The sequence below is a fragment of the Sphaeramia orbicularis genome, chromosome 22, assembly GCF_902148855.1.
Source record: "Sphaeramia orbicularis chromosome 22, fSphaOr1.1, whole genome shotgun sequence".
Classification (NCBI taxonomy): Eukaryota; Metazoa; Chordata; class Actinopteri; order Kurtiformes; family Apogonidae; genus Sphaeramia; species Sphaeramia orbicularis.
The window spans coordinates 12,709,472-12,727,672 of record NC_043978.1 but is presented as its reverse complement, the minus strand read 5'-3'; the positions used below and the strand labels follow the sequence as shown (position 1 = coordinate 12,727,672).

General features: G+C 36.1%; 1 protein-coding gene across 1 annotated transcript in view; it reads left to right on the top strand.

The window, feature by feature from the left end:
- kcnh5b (potassium voltage-gated channel, subfamily H (eag-related), member 5b) overlaps positions 1–18,201 on the top strand; it is a 492,331-nt gene that overhangs the window by 343,376 nt on the left and 130,754 nt on the right. The window contains exon 11 of the mRNA XM_030127455.1: positions 4,429–4,621. Coding sequence (XP_029983315.1) covers positions 4,429–4,621 — 193 coding nt within the window. The remainder of the gene's footprint in view (positions 1–4,428; positions 4,622–18,201) is intronic.

Sequence of the window (18,201 nt, the reverse complement as noted above, 5' to 3'; positions counted from 1 at the left end):
CACTAATACAAAGAAAAAAAACTGAAGTTGTTAATTCAAGATTTTTTTGCTTAATTCAAGATTTTTTTTTATTTTTTATTTATTTTTTTTTTATTTTGCTTAATTCAAGATTGTTTCCTTAATTCAAGCTTTTTTTTTTTTTTTTTTTTGCTTAATTCAATTCAAGACTGTGGAATTTTTGCACTTTGTAAAAACATCCCACGCACCAGATTGGAACCTTTGGCGGGCCACATTTGGCCCCCGGTCTGCATGTTTGAGACCCCTGTTTTACAGTAATGTGTGATTTCAGCACCACGGACAGCGTACGATCCCAAACACACCAAACGCGCATCATTCTAAAACACTTAAAGTAATTAGACGGCAAACTAAACACACTTAGGTTTGTTGTTTTTTTTTTCAATAAGTTCAATCTTAACCTTTAGGGGTCTGAGCCTATTTTTGCCGCTTTTGAGTACTTTGGATTTTGGCTTTATATACCATACAAACAAATGTTTAATATACCCATGTTTGCTATCTTTTTTTTTCAGCACAACTTCATCTATCTCATCTGTGTATCATTTTTTCACTTTAACCTTCTGTATCAACACAAATGGACAAAAAACACACAAAAATATAAAATCTGATTTGAAAAATGTATATAATTTGTTCATCTGATGTCTTATTATGACTCCTAATTTCTAACAGTTCAGCTCAGTGTTCCTGCATATTTGACAGCAGGGCTCTCAAACTCATGTTCTTTCAGGTTCCACATTCAGTCCAATTTGATCTGAGGTGGGCCGGACCAGTAAAATAATAGCATATTAGCCTATAAATACTGACAACTCCAAATTTTTGTCTTTGTTTTAATGTAAAAAAACAAAACAAAAAAACATTAAATTATGAAAATACTTACTTTTATAAACTATCCAAACAAAAAAGATGTGAATAACCTGAAAAAACTCAAATTTCTAATAAAAAATTTGGTGCAATTTTAACAATATTCTGCCTCAACTTATCATTTCTACATGTGCATTATAAATCAGATCTACAAAGACATTAAACACTTTGTAACAGGCAGAAAATTGTTCAAATTGTGCTTAATTTTCTGTAGACATTTCAGGTTGTTCATATTTCTTCAGGTTATTCACATTTTATTGTTCCAGGATAGTTTGTAAATGTAAATGTTTACATAGTTTAATGTTATTTTTTGCACTAATACAAAGAAAAAAAATTGAAGTTAATTCAAGATTTTTTTTTTTTCTTAATTAAACATTTTTTCCTTAATTCAAGCTAATTTTGTTTTTGCTTTGTTTTTTTTTTGCTTAATTCAGTTCAAGACTGTGGAATTTTTGCACTTTGCAAAAACATCCCACGCACCAGATTGGAACCTTTGGCGAGCCACATTTGGCCCCTGGCCCGCATGTTTGAGACCCCTGTTTTACAGTAATGTGTGATTTCAGCACCACGGACAGTGTACGATTCCAAACACATCAAACGCGCATCATTCTAAAACACTTAAAGTAATTAGATGACAAATGTTACGCCCCGGCCTAGGGGTTTACCAGGGTGAACATAATATGCTCACTTTGTCCCCTCCCAGCTCCCAAGCACCTACGTCAGTCAAAAAACTAAAGTTCAAAGTATTTATTTTTAAATCAACTAAAGAGGGGTTAGGGGAGGACACGGCTAAAACAGCAAACAAAATATCTTCTTCTGAGCTCAAACTAAATTACCTAGTCAAAATAAATGCAAGAAATAAAATACAGAAAACTAACCAAAAAACAGGAGAAAAGGTGAAAATAAAAGAGCTGACCTCCCCTACCAAAAAAGGATCGAGTTTACAAAAAGATTCTATTTACAGCTATATACAAATACAAAAGTCACACCCGAACACACGGTTGGGAGCTGGCAGGAAGCAAGAGAGAGGACGAACTGAAGATCTAGAGCCATTTTTAAAGGGGCCGGGCAATCATGCTCCACCAATCAGCTTCTTGTAACACAAACAGACACAAAAAGGGCACAGCACACCTACAGGATGGGGGGAGAACACACACACACTAAACAGAAAACATATACACATATACACAAAAATAGGCAAATTATGACCCAGGGTCATAACACAAACTAAACACTTAGGTTTGTTGTTGTTGTTTGTTTTTTTTTTTTTTCAATAAGTAACATTTTAACCCTTAGGGGTCTGAGCCTATTTTGGCCATTTGTCAGTACTTTTGATTTTGCTTTTATATACTATATCAGGGGTCAGCAACCCTGGTCCTAGAGAGCCACTATCCTGCATATTTCAGATGTATCCCTCTTCCAACACACCTATTTCAAATGATAAGCCTATTATCAAGCTCTGTAGAAGCCTGATAATGACCATCAGGTGTTTTCTGGAAGAGGGAAACATCTGAAACATGCAGGATAGTGGCTCTCTAGGATCAGGGTTGCTGACTCCTGTACTATATAAACAAATATTTACTATACCCATGTTTGGTATCTTTTCTTTTCAGCACAACTTCATCTATCTCATCTGTCTATTATTTTTTCCCTTTAACCTATTATAGCAACACAAAGGGACAAAAAATACATAAAAATATAAAATCCAATTTGAAAAATGTATATAATTTGTTCATCCGATGTCTTATTATGACTCCTAATTTCTAATAGTTCAGGTCAGAGTTCCTGCATATTTGACAGGAATGTGTGATTTCAGCACCATGGACAGCACACGATCCCAAACACATCAAACGCGCATCATTCTAAAACTTAAAGTAATTAGACGAAAAACTAAACACACTTAGGTTTGTTGTTTTTTTCAGTTAGTTAAATTTCTTGAATTTCCCTCAGGATCAATAAAGTATCTATCTATCTATCTATCTATCTATCTATCTATCTATCTATCTATCTATCTATCTATCTATCTATCTATCTATCTATCTATCTATCTATCTATCTATCTATCTATCTATCTATATTTTAACCCTTAGGGGTCTGAGTCTATTTTGGCCGTTTTTCAGTACTTTTCATTTTGCCTTTATATACCATATAAAGAAATGTTCACTATACCCATGTTTGCTAGCCTTTTTTTTCCAGCACAACTTCATTTATCTCATCCGTCTATTATTTTATTTCACTTTAACCTACTATATCAACACAAAAGGACAAAAAACACACAAAAATCAAAAATCCGATTTGAAAAATGCATATAATTTGTTGCATAAATAACACAAAGATGCTTAACGAACCTTTTCAAAGGCTTTAAAAGTGAATATTGGTTCCAAATATTAGGTATAGAAAATCAAAATTCTTAAAAATTAAATATATAGTCAAGTATTTGAAATAAAAGCATATCTTTTGGCGTTTTCTCTGGTTTTCTCACTTCTGTACTCATATCCTTTAACCCTTTTACTTATTAAACTGGCAGTTTTGTTCCCATTCTCTTTTCTGTTTCCACCTGGATATGCACCACCCGCACAAAAAATAATAAATAATCACACATAAACACACACAATTCTGTTGCAAACAAAGTTATCGCATCTGTTCATAGTTGCATCGATGACTGCTGATGATGTAACAGGTCTGGAAGGGTTGTCCCGTTTCATAGGGGAATGTTTCAACCCCTACCACTTGCACCTCCCTTTCAAGGGGTAGTGCTAGGGCGTCTCATTTTTGGGACTTCTTTTCCAATCAAGCTCTTAATTTGACCAGTTAATGTCTTATATATTTGTAACTCCCAGAAAAAATTTCGACCCAATCCATAAAGTTTTAGATCCCCCCCACTGCACTTTAGGGTGCCCGTCAGCCGAGTCCAGAAAACCCATTTTTCAATGGAAAATCATGCATTTATCGGTTAATTATGCCATATTTGCTGCCATATATGCAAATGTCACTTTAGAGGTTTTGGGAGATGCTACTGTCATTTATGAAGGTCTCAAATCATGTACATGTTAAGGTCACAGGATTTTAGACAAGGACAAGGTCATTTGACACTAAAAAAATGGGTAAAATCACACGTTTTTGCTTTTTTCTTTATTGCCTAGTCTTATTTCAAAGATATGCACTCTGGGATTTCACTGGAGAACATTCGATCCTAGATTACCCATCTGGTACCCTCCCTTTTCTTCAGTTCAGCAGGTACCAGATTTCTTTTTCCAGACAAGGGTGGGCGGCTGTGGCTCAGTTGGTAGAGTGGGTCATCCAATGACCAAAGGGTCAGCGGTTGGAATCCTGGCTCCGACTGTCCACATGTCTAAGTAAAAGAAGTCCCAAAAATGAGATGCCCTAGGGTCATGCCAAGTGCAAGGGGTAGGGGTAGGGCTAAGGGGTAGGGGTAAGGGGGAGAGCCAAGCGGGGAATTGTGTTTGGGCCTAAGACAATAGTTTAGCCTTGTATTTATGTTGATCTTATTCCTTGTTGAGATGAAGATTCCAATCTGTCTCGTCTCCTCAGGTGTTTAACGAACATCCTGCGTTCCGATTGGCCAGCGACGGCTGCCTTCGATCCCTGGCCGTGGAGTTTCAGACCATCCACTGCGCCCCCGGAGACCTGATCTTCCACGCCGGGGAGAGCGTCGACACCCTCTGCTTCGTGGTGTCGGGGTCGCTGGAGGTCATCCAGGATGATGAGGTCATCGCCATCCTAGGTACGTGTTACTGGGGTTAAACAGACGACATTATAGTTTTACATCCATTCTGCTTATGGTTTACAGCTGTTATTTCTGAGCATGTGTTGAAGCCTACGACAGATTCGTGGACTGACCAAAAACCAACCTGATGGTAAAATATAGTGTTTCTTGGTGACCGTGATGGTCAGGTGGGCTCTGAAAGCACTGAAAAGATATTTTTTCATATTGGTTATCCTCTACAGCACAGATTAAAACCTTAGTAAGAGTTTCTTTTTCCCATTTCCTTTTCCATGAATGTGGCGCCACAGGCTGAAAGGTACGGGTTTGCTATGCCCACAGTTCTGTCTCAGGCAGAACTGCATATGAATGAATGAATGAATGAATGAATAAATGTTTTTATTATTGTGTCTTGCATAAAAAAAAAAACAAACATGCCCAGCCCTTACATTGGTTTATAAGACACCAAAAATACACACCAAAAATCAAACACCAGACAACAGGCACAATAGATATGAACAAAACTAAATACTGACCTATTTAAATAAACATATCTGCCACTTTTTCCAGGCTTTACAAACAAATAATGGTAATTTATATACATTAGAACTATACAACCATTTCATCTTGTCATCATCAGTGCTCCAGAACATATCAGGATTTCGGATACACATATCATCAAACAAAGAGGCTCTGAGTTCATCATACAGAGGACAATACAAAAGAAAATGTGATTCATTTGCCACTTCTCCCAAATCACACAGTCCACAAAGTCTGTTTTCTTCTGGGGTTTAGGTAAATACGTTACGCATACACATACGCTGAATGGTGCAGCATTAAAAAACAGCAGAATGGCGTAGCTTTGTTTTCATCTTGTTCTGTGCTCATGTGTTGTATTACGGCTGGACGATGTGGGAAAAAAAAACATATCACGATAATTTTTTTCATATCAGACGATATCGATGTGGATCACGATATATAAATCAAATCACTATTTTTGTCAAGCTTAATTTTTCCGTTACTCATAAGTTAGTTGTGAAGACATCAGAAGGTTATTTTTTGATTTAAACATGATTTATTTTCTGTCAGAGGTTGAACGTGACAGATGTACTGAAGAACATTATACAAGTGTTTCAGATCAATAAAACAGGTGCATATTAAAACTAAACTAAAAGTCTGACCAGCAGGAAAAAAGCTTTCAAGTTTTAAAAGAGAACACATACAAAACAGACCATCTTCACGAAGCAGTGCCAGAGATGTTTACATGGGGGTGCGTTCCTTAACTGCCATAACTGGTGTAAACAGAAAATGAAACTTAACGTGCTTTGAATGTCCAACTCCCGGCTTCTGTGCCACACCCTACTTTTCGGTAACCCAAGTTCTCTTCTTCTTTTTTCCTGAGGGAACACTCATTTCCTCCCGCTTCAGCCCAAACATTAGTGTGTGTGCTGCGGCTGCTCTTACACCTGTGCTGTGTGCGTCAACCTAACTTGCCATGGCTCTAGTGGGATTGGTTCGGTGTGGCACTACTTAATTATGCATGGCTGTTCTTATGTCTGTCAAAAAATGGACGAATGAATTCTATCGAAACTGTATCAAGCATGTCTCCTATTTCTATCTGAGGAGAAGTTATTTTGTGATATGTATTGTTATCATTTTATCGCCCAACCCTGTGTTGTATGATGGTACAACTGGCTGAAGGTGTAAACTGACAGCTCAAAGGTCGACACTATTTTGCTGTTTCCTCTCACTGCACCGTTCACAGTGTGTGCAGTTCTGTCTGAGACAAAACTTTAGGCAAAGCAAACCCATACCTTTCAGCCTGTTGTTCCTCACACACGGAAAAGGAAACAGGCTGATAGGTATGGGTTTGCTTTGCCCAGAGTCTCGTCTCTCAGACAGAGCTGCAGCATTATGAGTGGTGCAGCATTAGGAAACAGTAGTACGGCGTTGCTTTATTTTTTATCTTGCTCCGCCCTCACATGTTGTATGATGCTGTGATTTGTTGGAGATATAAACTGACAGCTCAAAGGTCAACGCCCAGAAACAACAACAGAAAACAGAAAATCCAGGCAGAGGTCAGGGTCTTTACAGATATTATAGCATCAGTTTGCATCTGTTTGTTGGTTGCATCTATTATGTACACAAATTGCATTGATTTTCAAGAAATGTAGGTAATTACCCCCACCAAGGAGGTTATGTTTTCATCGGGGTTTGTCTGTCTGTCGGTCTGTCTGTCTGTTTATTTGTTTGTTTGTTTGTTGCCTCCGCCAAGGATGATATCTGTCTGTTAGCAAGATAGCTCAAACATTTATGGATGGATTTTGATAAAAATTTCAGGAAATGTTGATACCGGCACAAGGAACAAATGATTAACCCTTTCATGTATGAATTATAAGAGCCTTAGTCAAGATTTTTTTTTTTTTTTGCTGAGTATTTTTATTCCTCGAGGCATTAAAAAAAAAATGCGATTTTAATAGTTTTTATGAACCCATTTTTCATGGAGTTGCAAAAATGTCCACTCAGGTGCACACCATGCATTAAATTTTTGAAGCAAAGAAATGCATTTACTGATTAAACTGTGTGAAAACTATGAAATAAAAACATTTTTATTGCAGCTAATCTGATGATTTCTCCCATTTTAACATACACTAATACTAGTCATTACCCACTTCATGGAGAGAATATGCAAAAAAAACCAAACCAAACCAAAACACAAAACCTCTTAATTACAGTTTAATAACATTAACAAGCAATTGATTTCCACTCAAAGAAGTTAGTGCAGATCAGGTTTATCAAGAACAGTAAAGTTACAGTAACAGTATGAATTGCAGTGTATGGGGTGGTGCATGCACTGCAAAAATCTAAATCTTACCAAGTGTATTTTTCTCATTTCTAGTCAAAATATCTCATCACACTTAAAATAAGACATAATCACCTAAAGAGTTTTTTTTTTTTTCTTAATTCAAGCAAAAAAAATCTGCCAATGGAACAAGTGAAAATTATCTTGGTAAGATTTCTTGAAATCAGATTTTGCAGATCTTGTCTAAAAATCAGTTCTTATATCTCACCGAAAAGTTCCTCTTTGGGTGATTCTGTCTGATTTTAAGTGTGATGAGATATTTGGACTAGAAATGAGAAAAAGACATTGGGTCAGATTTAGATTTTTGCAGCGTGTGTGTCCACTGTGTTGGCTGATATGGAACTAAAACAACAAAATCCATGAATATACAAGAGAACAGCTGTCCACTGTGGTGACCACTGTGCATGAAAGGGTTAAATTTGTGATCTGCCTTAGTGGAGGTCTGTGCTGTCTAAGCGCTTTTCTAGTTTTCATTGTTTTCAGAGAAATTAGCTGCTTTTCTGGGTTCTAGTATTTTTCTGTAATTTTGTAGCAGACTTACACGTACATGTGGGGTGTTTAAGGTAAATAAATATATAATCTAAACTTGTATTATTATTATTATTATTATTATTATTATTATTATTTCCATGCACGCACAAAGGGTTGGACGAGTGCTAAATGATGTTCTTAAATGCAGAAAATAAAACATTCTACAGACGTTCACTGGGGACCTACTGAGTCCTGTAGATCTGGGAAAAATCAGTCAGTTAATTTTGATGCTCTCTAATTTGTTTAACATTAATTTGGTTGAAGTGGCTCCGAAAATAGCTCAGGTGATTCACCAGAGCAGACTAACAGTTGGGAATTAACTGATAATTACTGGATTATCTGAAGTTAATGAATGTCCCCTTATTGTAAAGTGTTACTGACAAGTGCAGGCTTTGTGTTTGAGCCATAAAGTAATTTAACTAGAGTTTATGCATATTTTTCCTCATTTAACCCTTTCATGCATAGTGGTCACTACAGTGGACAGCTATATATATATTCATGGATTTTGTTGTTTTAGTTGCATATCAGCCAACACAGTGGACATGTATGCATCATCCCATTCACTGCAGTTCATACCTTTACTGTAACTTTGCTGTTCTAGATAAACCTGATCTAGAGTAACATGTTTAAGAGTAAATCAGTTGTTGTTATTAGTCTGTAATTAACAGTTTTTGTAAAAAAAAATTTTTTTTTTGTTCTTTTTTTGCATATTATCTCCGTGAAGTGAGTAATGACTGGTATTAGAGTGTTAAAATGTGAGAAAACATCAGAGTAGGAGCATTAAAAATAAATGTCTGGTAAAGCTTCATACTGTCTTCCACATATAATTATTGTAGGTAATTCATTTATCAGACAAACTAGTAAAGAGAGTAAACAAACAACTACCCCTGTCTGATAAATTAATTACCTAAAATAAGCATTAAAAATGTTTTTATTTCATAGTTTTCACACAATATATCAGTAAATATATGTTTCTTTGCTTCAAAAATTAAACACATGGTTTCCAGCTGAGCGGACATTTTTGCAACTCCATGAAAAATAGGTTCATAAGAAAATTTTCTTTAGGCATGTTTTTTTTTTTTCATGCCTAAAGAGGAATAAAAACACTTAGGAAAAAAAATATCTTGATTAAGGGTCTCATAATTCATGCATGAAAGGGTTAAATATCGGTCTTTTGATTTTGTCTTTATGTTAGGATCGTAAGATAGTTTTACATGTAATCTTTTTCTAATATTAATCTAGTGTAGTGTTTGTAAATAATCAGCCAATCTGTGTTCTGTTAGTTTTGTCCTGCTACCATAAGTTGACCCTCTGCTGTAAAGCGCAGCTAAGTGTAGTAAAGTGATGGAAGGACACCTGCAAAGCACATGCTCTGAGGGGACAGACTTTTAATTAAGCAGGACAGGAAGCAACAGTATTTCTGACCATCGTTGTTGGGAATGGGAATCAATAAGAATTTAACGATTCCGATTCCATTATTGATCATGCTTATCGATGCGATTTCTTTTATCGATTCTCTTATTGATTGTCATTGGGTGAGGGAACAAAAGAGTAAAATACAAGAAGGAATAAAACAGTGATTCCTCTATGTCTCCTGCTGTTGTGCTCCTCATTTTCTTTGTCCCTACCTTCGGAAACTTTTATTTGAGGAGGCAGGATGTTTATTATCCCCCCCCCCCAGGAACCGCACCTGGATGACGCCCTGGTGTTTGCTCTGTCACTAGATTCCCAAGCGTCGCTAAGTAACGTATCAAACACGTGACATTCCTGCAAATGAATCACATGCTGTGTTAAAGTGGCCCTGGTGTCGTCTTTACACCTGAAATATAGCCGTACTTCGGAGCGTTTCTGCCTCGACGCCATGTTGGTTCTCAAAAAGAAGCTGTTCTCGACAAGGTTGTTATCGTTAACGAAAACTAATGAAATGACGAAAACTAGAATTGTAAAAACATTTTCGATAACTGAAATAAATAAATAATAATAATAATAATAATGGATTGGATTTATATAGCGCTTTTCTAGACACCCAAAGTGCTTTTCATTATTAACCCATTATTCATTCGCTCTCACATTCACACTCTGGTGGTGGTAAACTACATCTGTAGCTACAGCTGCCCTGGGACAGGCTGACAGAAGCGTGGCTGCCAATTTGCGACTGACCACCACCAAACATTCATACACCAGTGTGGGTGGCACTGGAGGCAAGGAGGGTGAAGTGTCTTGCCCAAGGACACAACGGACTGACTAGGACAGAGCGGGATTCGAACTGCCAAATCTTTCGGTTATTGAACGACCCACTCTACCACCAGAGCCACAGCCGCCCCAATAAAAAAAATAAAAACTATTAATTAAAAGAAAAAAAGGATAACTAGCTGAAACTGTATTGTGTGCTTACAAAACTAACTAAAACGTATAAAAATTTTGGATCAAATTCCCTTCGTTTTCGTCTTTGTCAATGTCGGATTGATACGAAATCGATTTATTTCGCTCAAGCAATTTTAGCTAGCGGCATCATATGATATTTAACGGTCCATCACTTGTGGTCACTTGTGGTTTCCAGTCATCTTTTCGTCCCCATTCTACCTGGAAACATGGAGACTAAAGTTGAGAGAAAGCAGCAGAGCCGTGTCTGGGATTTATGTGAATACGACAGCGAAGAAGAGAAAAGATATAAAGAAAACTACAACGAAACTAAAACTAAGCATTTAGAAAATAACAAAAACTAATAAAAACTAGCAAACCTGCTCTAAAAACAAATTAAAACTAACTGAATTTGAGAAAAAAAAGTCAAAATTAAATAAAACTAAACTATAATGAAAAATCCAAAACTATTATAACCTTGGTTCTTGAGTCCCATCCCTAGTCGTTGTCATCTTAGTATTTGCTGTTTAGGTAATATAGAAATTTAATTTGGATATAGAGGCAAAGAAAGCTTTAACTGTCAACTTTGTTTTTGTAACGTTTTTTGATTTTTCCTTTTTCTCGGAATAGAGACAGATTGCTTCATAATACACCTGCCTTATTTTGTTTTCCCTCTTTTGGATCATACTTGGAACACACGATTGAGAAAGCTTCACATCCTGCAAGAAGTGACTAAGAAGGTTTTGGCTTTTTGTTGCCACTATGCTTTGGTTTTAGAGAAAGTTGAAGGAAAGATGAGGCATTTCATACATTTTCCATCCACTGAGGAGGTTTCATAAGCCCTGCAGGTTTCCTTAACATGTTTCAGGATGACAAAAAAGGAACCAGATGAGGCGGTAACTGGGGTTTGAGTGCCAGAAAACTGACATAAGGACCTATTTTTACCACTGGTTTCATGTAAAAGTAAAAACCAGAGTCAGTGCAGTCACGTCATTGACTCAATCGCTGTACTCTGTTATTCATGAGGAGAATAAAGAGGAAGCAGGAGAGGCCAACGGAGATGATGTCAGGGAAATTGCCTCTTATAGCGACAAACACAGATACAATACATCGGAAGAATGGCTGCGGCAGATTCTCATAAGCACCGGCAGGACCCAGATGACTGTTCAGCACCGCAGAATAACAAGAAGGACACATTATTACAGCTGAGCACCGAGCTGCACCGCAAATTGGTGTTGTTGAGAGCATTGGGAGTGAGTTAAAGTTTGCAGTAGTGGCTGTTAAACTGTCACAAACACACACATGCAACATACGAAGGTTAATAAGTCAGTCTGACACTCGACCTCTGCACAGACACTTACTACAGCAGGTTTAAGACTGGAAATACGATCAGTTAAACCAGGAGAAGACTTCACACCAGGACAGAAGAAGTCAGATAGAAACAAGAACACTTTGTGTAGGGATGCACTATATGGACAAAAGTATGTGGACACGTTGAATTCTGGTGTTTGGGATAGGGTTTTTTTGCTTGAATTAAGCAAAAAAAAAAATCTGGAATTAAGCAAAATTTATGTCTTGAATTAAGCAAAAAAAAAAGTCAAATTAAGCTATATATATATATATATATATATATATATATATATCTTAATTATACTTATACTATACTATACTATAATTATACTTAATTATACTATATATATATATATATATATATATATATATATATATATATATATATATATATATATATATATATATCTTGAATTAAGCAAAAAAAAATCTTGAATTAAGCACAAAAAATTCTTGAATTAGGCAAAAAAAAATCTTGAATTAAGCAAAACATATATATCTTGAATTAAGCAAAAAAAATATTGAATTTAGCCAAAAAAAAGGCAAATTAAGCTATATATATATATATATATATATATATATATATATATATATATATATATATATATCTTGAATTAAGCAAAAAAAAAATCTTGAATTAAGCACAAAAAATTCTTGAATTAGGCAAAAAAACAATCTTGAATTAAGCAAAACATATATATCTTGAATTAATCTGAAAAAAAAATCTTGAATTAAGCAAAAAAAAAAAAATCTCAAATTAAGCAAAAAAAAAAATCTATCTTGAATTAAGCAAAAAAAATCTTGAATTAAGCAAAAAACAGTCTTGAATTAAGCAAAAAAAAATCTTGAATTAAGCAAAAAACAATCTTGAATTAAGCAAAAAAAAAAATCTTGAATAAAGCAAAAAAAAATTCTTGAATTAAGCAAAACATATATATCTTGAATTAAGCAAAAAAAAAATCTTGAATTAAGACAAAAAAATCTTGAATTAAGCAAAAAACAATCTTGAATTAAGCAAAAAAAAAATCTTGAATTAAGCAAAAAAAATCTATCTTGAATTAAGCAAAAAAAAAAAATCTTGAATTAAGCAAAAAAAAAAATCTTGAATTAAGCATAACATATATATCTTGAATTAAGCCAAAAAAATCTTGAATTAAGCAAAAAAAAAAAATCTTGAATTAAGCAAAAAAATCTTGAATTAAGCAGAAAAAAAAAATCTTGAATTAAGCAAAAAAAAAAAAACATTTTAATAAAGCAAAATATATATTTTGAATAAGCAAAACAAATCTTGAATTAAGCAAAAAAAAAAAATCTTGAACTAAGCAAAAAACAATCTTGAATTAAGCAAATATATATGTGTGTGTGTGTGTGTGTGTGTGTGTGTGTGTGTGTGTGTGTGTATCTTGAATTAAGCCAAAAAAAAAATCTTGAATTAAGACAAAAAATAAAATAAAAAAAAATCTTGAATTAAGTAAAAAAAATCTTGAATTAAGCAGAAATAATCTGCCAGTGGAACTAGTGAAAATTATCTTGGTAAGATTTTTTGAAATAAGATTTTCCAGATCTTTTCTAATAGGGGTCTGGGATACAAAATAATAATGAAAAATTCCATAATATAATTTTATATTGGATTAAATATCATTGCATTGATGACAAAAATATTGGGACACATCATGTCTGCAGCTGTAAGATGTCCAGTTCATGCTAATTTGCGATAAAAACATCAATATTTCCTTAAAGTTTAATGGTGGATTTTTCTTCTTAAGTAAGATGTGAAGAAAGTAAATGGTTAGTTGTGGTAAAAAGTTATTATTTGCAGTCAGAGCATGAAAACAATATTAGAAATTTTGAGGAAGAACATTTAAAACCAGAGTTATGAATTTAAAAAATAAATTAAATTAAATAAATGTTGAGAGAAATTAAGCAAAAAACATCTCTGAGGCATTTTGGAAACAAAGATAAGAATTTAAACCAAACTAACCAATGTAATGATATTAATCCCAATATAAAACTATATTATTATGATATTTGTTATTATTGTTTTGTATTCCAGACCCCTGTTAGAAAAGAAACACCTGAATTCAACGTGTCCACATACTTTTGTCCATATAGTGTAAATCTAGAGTTTAGAGCTGAATAGTATCATACTGTCCATAGTTGGTGTCCAACCTGTGGATGTGCATTGATATGGGCGGAGCTTCGATCTGATGTGACATGAACGTGATTTTCTGAACATGGAAACTTAGAAACAATGCTTCCACTTTTACATAACTGTGTAAAACAAAGTCACTTTAATCTATTCATATATTTTCTATCATATCTAATGGTTTTATTTGGACGAAGGAGGGAGAGCAAAGGTGAGTAATTATATTCTATATTCTGGCTGTTCTCACCCTTATTTCAGTTCTTGCTGCTTTAATTAAGCAGTGCTGCTCCATAAAATGACACTACAGCCTTATAACAGCAGCAAAAACTGGGGTAAAAGAACTGTTTTCAATTGAACATCCCATAGTTTCATTTAAATGCATTAAAACAACCCACCATGAATACTGATAATGAATTAGCACTGTTTTTTTTTTTTTTTTTTGCATAACTAACCTTGTCATGCTCCCTCCGGATTCGTCAGTCCAACGTCATCGTAATTTTAACAGTTAATCACGTAACAGGTGTGTCATCGTATCTAATGTCACAACATGGACGACGCATTATTCATGAGTCACACACAGCTGTGGGGTAAATCATCTGCAATAATCACATCAGATGACGAACTGAAGTAAAGACATCATCAAAACCACAGATACAGACAAATCTAACTCAATAAAAGATTCATTACTGTGTTTTCATTGTATAATATAAAGTTAAACCCACAGTTGATTGAGTCTTTTTTTATCTACAGTGGGAACAGGTGCCTCTTATTCCAACATGTTTCTACAGAATGAAGTCCCTCAAACTCATTTTTTCATTTTATCTCCTTAACCCTATAACGCCAAACGTATCATATTTGATACATGAGTTTTGAAGCCCTCTACATGATCAGTGTGATATTTAAAACTAGGGATGCACCGATACCACTTTTTTCCAGACCGAGTACAAGTATGAGTACTTATATTGAGTACTTGCTGATACCGAGTACCAGTGGCGGCTGCTCGTCTTTCAGACAGGGGAAGCTCATCGTCGGCTTACATAAAAAAATAAACAAAAAAAAAAAAAAGAATTAAGAAAATGCTCAGTGACCTCATCGTACCAAGTAGGCGTCTTTCCCAGGGACTGGACCAGTGTCCTCTCAATATCATCAGAGCTAGGCTGTTTAGATTGCTTTGGCCCATTGTGTTGTGGGTGTAAGACTTCAGCCTTTTTAAACAACAGATGCTCCTTTCACTCCGACCTAGCCGACAGTTTGATTGATTTAACTATCTACAAAACGATATCAAACTCGAACAAGAAATGATTAAATTATGTAACTGAAACAAGAAAACGCTGAAATTATGTTAAATTGAAACAAGGAAGTACAATGAGTGTGTTTTATTTACAGTGCAAGAAATGAACGAGTAATTTCGTAGTGGTTTCTCTCTTGATTTCACAGCAGAATGTGCGACGGTATTAAACTGAACTGTGTCAGTGAAGGAGCAGATCTGAAACTAGCTGTCAATCAAACGGGATTCAGCCTTTCGACCGATCCTCCAATCAGCACGTGGGATTCTGGCGTCCAGCCCGGCCGAGCTCCGCCCACAGCTCCATACACCCCCAGAGACACCTGGTGTCCGGGGGCGGGACAACATCGTGGCATTTATCCAGTTACCGTCCAGTTTTGATGCAATGAAAAAAACTGTTCCATTCAGTCCCATTGAAGCCCAGAGACGCCCGCAGTCTACGGACAAATGCACTGAGCAGAGATGGAGGAGAAAACAGCACAACGGGAATGGATGAGAAGTGAACAACATCGCGTCCGTTGGTTTGTGATAAAGCTGATTTGAACAAACTCATCTTTGAGATGAACGTGTTCTAACGCATTTGTGGTCAATAAAATGTCAACACAACCGAACATATTTAACCATTTAAATTTCGTAATTTTAGGGGAAGCCGGGCTTCCTTTGCAGTCTGTGAGAAATCGCCACTGCCGAGTACCGATACGAGTACGTAATAATCCCATTCCAGTTCTTAGTTCCTTTTGTAAATGTGCTTTATTGTCGTTGTCATTAGTCTGACTGGAACAAAGTGCTGCTACTGACATTTAATGTGTTGGAATGAGCGTTTGTCAATTAATCCACCAGGGGGCGCCGCTCTGAATTAACCATACTGGACAAATACCACGAAGAAGAGTCAAGTTTAATGAGAAGAAGAAGAAGAAAGTCAGTAATAACAAACATGGAGACGACAGAGGTAACACTAATGTAATACTAATATTGCAGTTTTTTTGTTGGTAAGGTTTAAAAGCTTAGCTTCAGCAGGTAGAGAAAAAAGAAATGAGCCATAAGTTTCATTTTCACTTCCGCTGGCGGCGGTCCGCACCGCTCTGTACCTCCATAGTATTATCAGTAGGATGGAAACCGGCCCAGTGTAACCCGTTCAATATATATGATTATATAATTACACAAAACTGGGTTAAATTGTCATTTCATTCATAGTTTATACATACCTGGTGTCGTCCTTATTGTACAGTCTGTTTGGGGTGTTAGTCCTCCAGCCACACCCACTTCTTCTTTGTGTGTCTCCCCGTAGTGTTCGTGTATAAAATCCTTGTGTGCCCGTAGCGCTCCCCTTTTTCATATTGTCTCTGGGGAAAGGTTAGTATCCATATCGTCACATTCCCTGTATTTGTACATTTATTTTCTAATATTTCTTATTATTTGTGGTATCCATGTTTGTTAAGTTGCGTTTACTTTGATGTTGAACTTGTTGGTTTTGTTGTCTGTCCTGCGCAGTGTTGACATGATATTTTCGTTGTTGTAGATCTGGGTACAGGGCACAATTTAGCATCCCAGCTAACTGTTTTATAATCCTGTTGTCCAGGGTAAATAAATGGAGACTGCTTCCACATGAAATCACTGTGCCTCAGGTTTATGCTCATCCAAACACAACACAGAGGGAATAGTCCGATCAGACCAACCCTGGGTATACTCATAAATCTGTCAGTAGTGTTTCTCTAACTCACACAATCATTCTTTGAACAGATCCTCTACGTCCACAGTTCCGCTGGTATTCTCCTTCTGGGTACACATCCGCCAGCATCTGGAAAACGGATGGAATGTACGCAGAGGACGGACAGAACGCTGCGTCCGTATCTGTCTGTGTTTGTAACGTCACTTGCAGTCAGCGTTACTTTTATCACCGTCATTTATTTTGAAAAATCTCCACACTCCCCACACATTATTCCACCTCCTCGTACCTGCTGCACTGAACTGTGAATGTCACACAGCCGTAAGTGGTATCAGCGCAGTTGTATCGGATTACTTTTACAAGTACAAGTACACACACTGAGTATCGGAGCCAATGCCCGATACTGGTATCGGATCGGTGCATCCCTATTTAAAACCTGATGTATACAATTAGATACATGCAATACACAGATAATCCACCAGGGGGGAGGAATTCATTCAGCAGAGGCCTTTTCCAGTGACACTACAAGACTGTCATTAATGAGGAAGGAGGAAGAACTTTGAACTTTTTTTTTTTTTTTTTTTGTGAAGCTCCTCTTCAGTTCTTTAATGCCTCTCTTCAGCTCCTCTACAGCAGCAGCAGTGACACTGTTGGTTTAGAAACAGTCGGTTAATAGTAATAGACCAACCCGCATCACGAAGAAAATCTTATTGGAATCTGTGGAAATAGTGACGATTCATTACTTATGTAAACATTTTTTTTTAAGTAGGAACGTTGTTACGTCTATAACTAGTTCTGTCACGACATTTGCACATATCAGGTCCAGACTTCAGACCAACATTTCTCCAGTATTTCTCCATGATTGTTTGTCAGCAGCAGCGGTTGTAGTCCATACTGAAAATATGTCCAAACTTGGAGCCCATTACCTAAAATGTTCAGTTGTTGGTTGAACGGGACAGAGCAGCACAGCCAATAACCTGGAGGGGGCGGGGCCTGAAGTGGCTCATGTGCATTTAAATGGCCAGCGCTCCAAACCACCTTTCTGGTGTCATTACTCAGAAATAGGATTGAAGATGGACCTGTGGAGTTGAATGAATGAAGAATTCAGACCCAAGCAGAGCATTTACAGTTTATGGAGACCACAGGGAAATGTGGGAAAAGGAAGAATTCCATTTAAAAAAGCTAAATATCACTCCTTTAATTCAATATCAGGACATTAAATTCAACCCCTTTCCTTCTGTTCTAAGTCAGTAATTGACAGAGATGTTTTATTTTCTTCAGTTTTTCTGCTGTTTCTTCCAGACACTCGGCCTACACATGGACACCTTGTAGGCTGGTTTCTGTTCCTCTTTGTTCAACAGCTGGTGAACAGTCTGTCTGATGTTCGCTGCTGCTGGAC